General features: G+C 49.9%; 1 protein-coding gene across 1 annotated transcript in view; it reads right to left on the minus strand.

Annotated features, from left to right (window-relative positions):
• The window catches only part of LOC135111281 (adenylate cyclase type 3-like), a 198,485-nt gene extending 196,397 nt beyond the window's left edge, over positions 1-2,088 (minus strand). Inside the window, 2 exon segments of the mRNA XM_064024517.1 lie at positions 1,229-1,347; positions 1,932-2,088. Coding sequence (XP_063880587.1) covers positions 1,229-1,347; positions 1,932-2,088 — 276 coding nt within the window.
• Between the last annotated feature and the right edge of the window lie 5,412 nt (positions 2,089-7,500).

A 7,500-nucleotide genomic window follows, 5' to 3' on the forward strand; every position in this document is an offset into this window, starting at 1 on the left:
GAAACGGAAGCATCACTATTGGTCTTTAATGGCGGGTTTGTGGTAAGTATGCTATCAAAAGGTATGAAAAAATATATGGAAATTTTACAGGAAAGATATCTGAGCTATCCATCACTACTGCTGCTCTTACTCGGTGTTAAGCAGGCAGCAATAGCTTTAGTAAGGTGACACCAGACGTAAACCCAACCGAATTTCTATTGGAATTCGCTGGGAGACCAAAACCTTGTCTAGTCTGTTTTTAAAAAGCTGTCACTGTTGTGTGGTCGACGGCGTGTGAAGGTAAAGAGTTCCAGACATTAACGACCCGACTAAAGGAGTGTTTAGTTTCATTTGACGATATTCTTTTACTAATCATCTTGAGGTTGCTTTCTCTACTTGTTATGTTATTTTGATCATCTAAAATCTAATCATCCGCATGAATATCATCGAAATCTTTGGCTATTTTAAACATTTCCATTACATCACCTCGCATCCTTTGTCATGAAACCCTGAATAAATTTGGTTCGCTAAGCCTTCCTTCTTTGGGAGTATTTTTCAACTAAGGTTTCATATTAGTTATTCTATCTTGTATTTTTTTTTCCTGGCTATTCAACATTTTTTTTTCTTTTTGTAATATGGGGACGAAAACCGTGCGCAGTGCTCAAGAGGATGTCCAGTCAGCAAATTATAAAGTTTTAATGTGATTCTTTCAGGATTGTTTTTGAAGGCACGTCCAATAAAACTAATCGATAGGTTAGTGGTCTTGACGACCTCTCAGCAATGCTGACTGGGTTTTGGATTCCTTACTATCAGGAGGAGGAGGAGGTGGAGGAGGAGGAGGAAGAGGGGAACAAGATGTATAATTTATACATAAAATCCTTTCCAACAGGTGCAAGGCGCACATGCACACAGATGCACACATGAACGCACGCGCGCGCCCACACACACACACACACACACACACACACACACACACACACACACACACACACACACCCCTACCAGAGGCCGCCTGTTGAGGACAGAAGAGTCAACACCGCCTAGTTTGGAAGACACACGGCCGGGTGACGCTCATAAGCATAATGTATTGACAAACAACATCCTCCTCCTCCTCCTCCTCCTCCTCCTCCTTCCCGCCATGCGTCAGGGAAGCTCTGAAGGCTACTGCGTGACGGCATCATTCACTCAGACTCGTTCACTCATTAGCTTGTTTTTTCATCACGCAGTTTTGTTTGAAGTGAAAACTAACCTTTAGCTGTAGTGACGCACGCCGCGCTGTACCAAGAAGTAGGGCTGAAGGGCGCTGCGAAAGGGAAAAGCAGCATCTATTTTTGATACTCCACTGTATACCCGTTCCCGGAGACTTGCCTCACTATACGTACATGCCCTGGCTGGCAAAGAGGCGCCGTGTGGATGCTTGGACGCCTGGCGAATTTGTCCGTGTTCACCTGCATGCTGGTGCTAATTCTCTCTCTGCGGCACCAAATAGTTTACTGTCCTCGGCAACATGCAGCGCTCTAAATGCTTTCCCTAAAGTCAACGTGTTTGTGGAGAAAAGAGACTGAGTGAGAATTATTGCGTAGGAAAGACCCGCATTTTTGCCACTCAGCGCTGTAATGTTCTGCGTCGCTGTTTAAAGACATCAGGAAGCCAGACATCAAAATGTACAGCGAATGAGTACTGACGAGACTTTACGCCACCGTGATGAATATGAGTATTGCTCGATATTCAAGCCGGTTCCTGTTTGTATGTAAAATATCCACACGGCGGCAGGCCGAGCCACACAGGTGAGGTTCGGGGAGGGGGTCACTTTCCGGTGTGTGCGGTGCGCGCGCACATGTGCAGGACAACGCTTCCCTGCTGCATCACGCTCCCCCCTCAAGAGTCACGACATGCTCTGCCCCACCACCCCACCCTCCCCGGGGCGGGCGTGCGGTGGAGCAGCAAGACACCTTCAAGCGGCAGCCAGCGGGGCGCCTCTGCTGCCGGACCTGAGCCCTCCACAGTGCTGCCCTGATGCGTCCCCACACCTGCATGCCTCCTCCATTTAGCCGAGTGAAGAGGCAGAGACAGTGGTGGTGGCGTGCCCTCGATAGCCCATTCTGCCATTACACGTCTCCGTTCTTCCCCTGCCAGCCCCGCAACGCCCAGCTCTGCATCCCCACGTCCCCACACTGCACCATCCCACTCTGCCTCCCACACCTTACCATCCCGGAAGCGACCTCTCTCCCCTCTTCCTGACTAATATACCAACCTAACACCCCCCCCCCCCTCTCTCTCTCTCTCTCTCTCTCTCTCTCTCTCTCTCTCTCTCTCTCTCTCTCTCTCTCTCTCTCTCTCTCTCTCTCCCTCTCGTCACTCCCATCCCTCTTCTCCCCTCCCACCACCGCTCCCGCCCTCACAGCACACCCTCCTTACTTTCGTCTTCTTCCTGCACTTTCCTCCCCTGTTCCTGCCTCCCAGCTCAACACTGCACACTTTCCAGCTACGGTTTCATTCCAAGCTACCATTTCTCACCTCCCGTAGCAATTCCCTCCCAATCCGTCAGTGAACCTAATCCTTCTTCCTTCCCCCCCCACTGTCACTCAATTGTTCCTGCCAACGCAAGACTATTACCGTGAAGCCAGCAGAATACTCGGCACGGATTAATAAACAACTTTTCTTTCCTCTGTCTTGTTCCGCAACTGTTAAGGATCACTCGCATCTTTTGTTTTTCTTTCTCTCTCCCTCTCCCTCATTCCCAAACTCCCCTCCCGTACACCACACACCTCCCCTCCTTTCTTTATACTTCACACCACCTCCCCTCTCCTCCGCATCTCTGCTCTGCTACCGCCCACCGCTGCTACCCAGGCCCTAAACAATGCCAGTTTTACACCTCACGAGCGTGGGAAGATCACGAAGAGGGTGGCCGTGAAAAGTGCAAGGTGAGGAATGGGGAAAAGAAAAAAAAAAAGCGGAGGAATAACAGGAAGTGGGTTGGGGGGGGGGAACGAGAGGAATATACTGCCGATAGCCACTTTAATTTTCGTGAGCTGAGAGAGAGAGAGAGAGAGAGAGAGGAGAGCGTGGGATGGTGTTATGAGGTTCTTTTTTTTTTTTTTTTGTGTGTGTGTGTAGCGGTGCGTTTGCGTGGGAGCTGTGATGGTTATTGCGGTGTTGGTGGTGTTTTGGTGATGCTGCGATAGTAATGGTGATTGCTTTAGTGTTTCAGTGATTATTTGGTGAGGCCATGAGAGAGAGAGAGAGAGAGAGAGAGAGAGAGAGAGAGAGAGAGAGAGAGAGAGAGAGAGAGAGAGAGAGAGAGAGAGAGAGAGAGAGCGAGCCAGCCAGCCAGCCAGCCAGCCAGCCAGCCAGCCAGCCAGCCAGCCAGCCAGCCAGTCAGCCAAGCCAGACACAGAACATATAGACACACAAGAACAGACAAAAATAAATAAAACCCTTATACACACACACACACACACACACACACACACACAGTCTTGACCTCACACGGGAAGGACATGTGAACTTAGCCGCTCTAGAGCAGCCTCGGCCAGCATGTTGGCCTTCCCCGCCCCCTATTGATAGTGACCTCAGTTTATTTTGTTTTCAACTTTTAGCTTTTAGTTTTAAGCTCGCCCTGGTGGGATTGTTGTACTTATGAACACATTTAGCGAGTGCGTGTCGATACATAAAGAACGCAAACGTACGAACGCAACTACCTCCTGCGTCGTAGGCGAGGTTCCGGTTACCCGCCGCCCAACGTGATACAGTGCCTTAAGACCTTGAAACTATTTCGGAACCGCGGATCGAGAGGAGGTAAAAGTGTGGTGCGTCCCATCAAGGTAGTGACCTCCAGTGCCAGAGAAGCCCGCAGGGTGGAGAAGAGGGAATATAAGCACTCTGAAGTGCCGCGTGTGTCTTCCCTCCCTCCTCTTATTTAATGCAACGTCTCTGGCCAACAAGATGGACGAGTTGACTGTGACGGTGAGTTCTACTTGTGCGGACATTGTGGCGGTTACTGAGGCGTGGCAGATTGTTCCTGAGGTGTGCACGATGCAGGACTACCAGTTCTACCATCACCTCAGGACAGGACGCAGGGGGGGGGGGTGGCCGTTTTCTGCCACTCTGCCCTCAGCCCCTCACACCTCCCTGTCGATATTCCTGCCGGAGTAGAGGCCCTGTGGGTGAGAGTTACGCCCCCCAAGCCATCCCAGCAACACAGCCTCCATCATCGTGTGGGTCGTGTACCACCCCCCACGAGCCACCACAGCACAGTTACTCACCGCTCACATCATTGACACGGCTGATGCCCTGAGGGTGAGGTATCCTGCCGCCAAGCTGGTCATCTGTGGGGACTTTAACTGATTAGATATCAGTGATATCCTACACCAGCTACACCTCACCCAGGTCGTGGACTTCCCCACCCACCAGCAAGCCATCCTCGACCTTATACTGACAGACCTGGGCTAGCAGTACTCGCCCCCCCAAGCCGCTGCCTCCCATGGGACGGAGCACCCACCTCTCCATACTGTGGACACCCACACCCACCACCTCGACCCCCCGGTCAGCTGTCACCAGAACCCACCGCCCCATGCCTGACTCAGCCATGAGGGAGTTTGGGCAGTGGGTGACAACACCCGTAGACCGAGGTGCTGGAAGTGGAGGACGTCCACTTGAAATGGCATAATTACGTCGCCGCCACCACAGAAGCCTTCCACCGCTACTTCCCAGCCAAGAGCGTCACAGTGCACCCGTCTGATGCCCCCTGGATGACGCCCCGCATTAAAAGACTCATGCGTCAGCGGACCTGGGCGTTCCACTCCTGCCCGGTCCTATACAGGAAACTAAGAAACACAGTGATCTGGGAGATTAAGGCTGCCAAGGCAAGCTATTACCCGGACAAGATACACCACCTCAAACTGGACAACAACAGACAGTGGTACGCTAAGATCAAAGCTTTGTGTGGCCTACAAAAGTACACTTCACCTCTTCCTTGCACCTCACACCTTCCTGCTAATCTCGTGGCTCAGGAGATGAAAGATCACTTTACCGCTATCTGTCAGACCTCTCCTCCCCTCCACACCATTCCGCTTCCTGCCTATCTTCCCGCTCCCTCCCCTCCCCACACTGTCCAGGCGATGGATGTTTTTAAGAGAATACTTAAATTTAAACCAAGATCCACCACACCCACTGACCTTCCTATAAAAATTTACAAGGAGTTTGCTGCAGAGCTAGCAACACTGCTATGCTCCATAATAAACGCCTCTCTCTCTCAACACTCTTGTCCCGCGGACTAGAAGACATCTTACGTCACCCCCATCCCCAAAACTTCCAGTCCACAATCACTCAATGACCTCAGGCCAGTCTCTATCACACCCATCCCTAGCCTTATTTGTGAAGATTTTGTGTATGACTGGGCCTACACCAAAATTTGTAATACCGTGGATATCAGACAGTTTGGAAATATTAAAGCCACCTCCACCTCCAGCTTCCTTGAATTCATCCACAGCCACCTGGACAAGCGAAACACCTCTCTAGCTGTTGCTTTTGTGGACTTCGAAAAAGCCTTTGATCTTGTTGATCACACTGTTGTCATGAGCAAGACAATAAGTCTGGGTCTCTCTCCTAACCTGGTAGCGTGGCTAGCCGACATCCTCACAGAGAGGCGTCAGGACGTTCGCTATCAGGGATTTGTCTCTAATTTCCAACAGCTGACATGTGGGGTCCCCCAAGAGACCAAGATGGGTCACTATGCTTCCTCCTCCTTATTAACGACGCCCTCACTGACACCCCCCATCGCTGGAAGTATGTGGACGACTGCACCGTGGGCGTCCCAGTTTCCAACAAGAATCCGGACTACTCGCCACTGCAAGCAATTCCAGAGCGACGTGGACGGAGGAGAGCAGGATGACCATCAACCACAGCAAAACTGTGGTGATGCATTTCTGTACCTCCTCTGTACCAGTGCCCCCTCCCCAGCTCACAGTGGGCCCTCACCCCCTCCAGGTGGTCCGATGTGCCAAGCTTCTCGGAGTCACGGTGGACGACCAGCTGACCTGGAAGCAGCATGTCGCCAGTACCGTAAGATCCGCTACCTACAGGCTGTACATTCTGAGCAGACTCAGGTCTCTGGGGACGCCGACAGACGAGTTAAGGGGGGTGTACCTCACCTTCATCCTCCCCAAACTCAAGTATGCCTCCCCAGCGTGGTCCTCCTCCCTCACACACACTCAACAGCTACAGCTGGAGAGTGTGCAGAAAAGGGCGTGCAGGGTCATCCTTGGCCCTGCCTACACCATCTACGATGAAGCCCTGACCACCCTGAGTCTGTCCAGACTATCCACCAGACACCGAGAGGCTCTGAAGAAGTTTGGAAGGGGACTGCTGCATCATCCACGTATCAGACACATGCTGCCGCCTGACGCGCCTCGCCCGGTCCGTGCCACCGGACACCACAAGATAACGCCCCTAAAGGCGGTACAGACTCAGCGCGATTCCCACCATGATGCGAGCCATCAATCAATAGTATTTCCCTTCTAGATTAGACTTAGCTTTAGGATAATTTTTAAGTATTTTCCCATCCTCTCTGTACATTTTCAGTTTGTTAACTGCCTAAAGAATAAACCGTTTATTATTATTATTATTATTATTATTATTATTATTATTATTATTATTATTTACACACACACACACACACACACACACACACACACACACACACACACACACTCCACACAAGCCCTGTAAACCCAAAATGAGAGTCCCTCCTACTACTTACAAACATAAGCGAAGGCCAGGTCACGTCACAGCCTCAGCCAAGACTCGTACTGTACCTGTGGAAGAGATAAGGAAGTTATTTTCCATTAAGTTCTTCTTGCCTCACTATTACCCAAGTTTCAATCCCTCCTATTCCCTTAACGACCTTTCTGATGGTGTAATAAATAGGATATACTGCTGCTGTTACTACCGCTACTACTACTACTACTACTACTACTACTGCTACTGCTATTACTTTGTTTTTCCTGTACTGAACCGCTACCATGTATGAACCATATTGTCCACTGCATCTTCTATTGCATCCACTCTCCATCTCCGTAATTCTATCTCTCTGCCTCATTCTCTGTCCCTCCCTGGATCATATCCCCTCAATAGGCGCTTTCTAGGATCTTTTTGTGCTCCTCTATACGCACAAGAGAGGTTGGCCATGGGGGAAAACAAATTTAGGTAGGAAAAAAAGCCTCTTAATTGTCCTGACTTGCACTTGTTTCTATTTATCTAGCTGTGATTTTCGTTCCCCTTCGCTATCTTTGGGTTCTTTTCTTGCTGCATTTCATTCCGGCTATACGTGTCTATATGGAATAATGTACTTTTTCTTCTCTTTCGCAATTCATATCCCTTCCTTTTATCCTTTAATTTCTTCAATATTTCTTTCTATGCACATTGCTACATACCAATTTGAAGTTCAGTGTCCTAAATGCCGCATCAATAACACTAAATTATTTACAAAGTTCGTGAATTTTCTCCAAATATAAAAGATGG

Source organism: Scylla paramamosain, chromosome 21 (assembly GCF_035594125.1).
Source record: "Scylla paramamosain isolate STU-SP2022 chromosome 21, ASM3559412v1, whole genome shotgun sequence".
Lineage (NCBI taxonomy): Eukaryota > Metazoa > Arthropoda > Malacostraca > Decapoda > Portunidae > Scylla > Scylla paramamosain.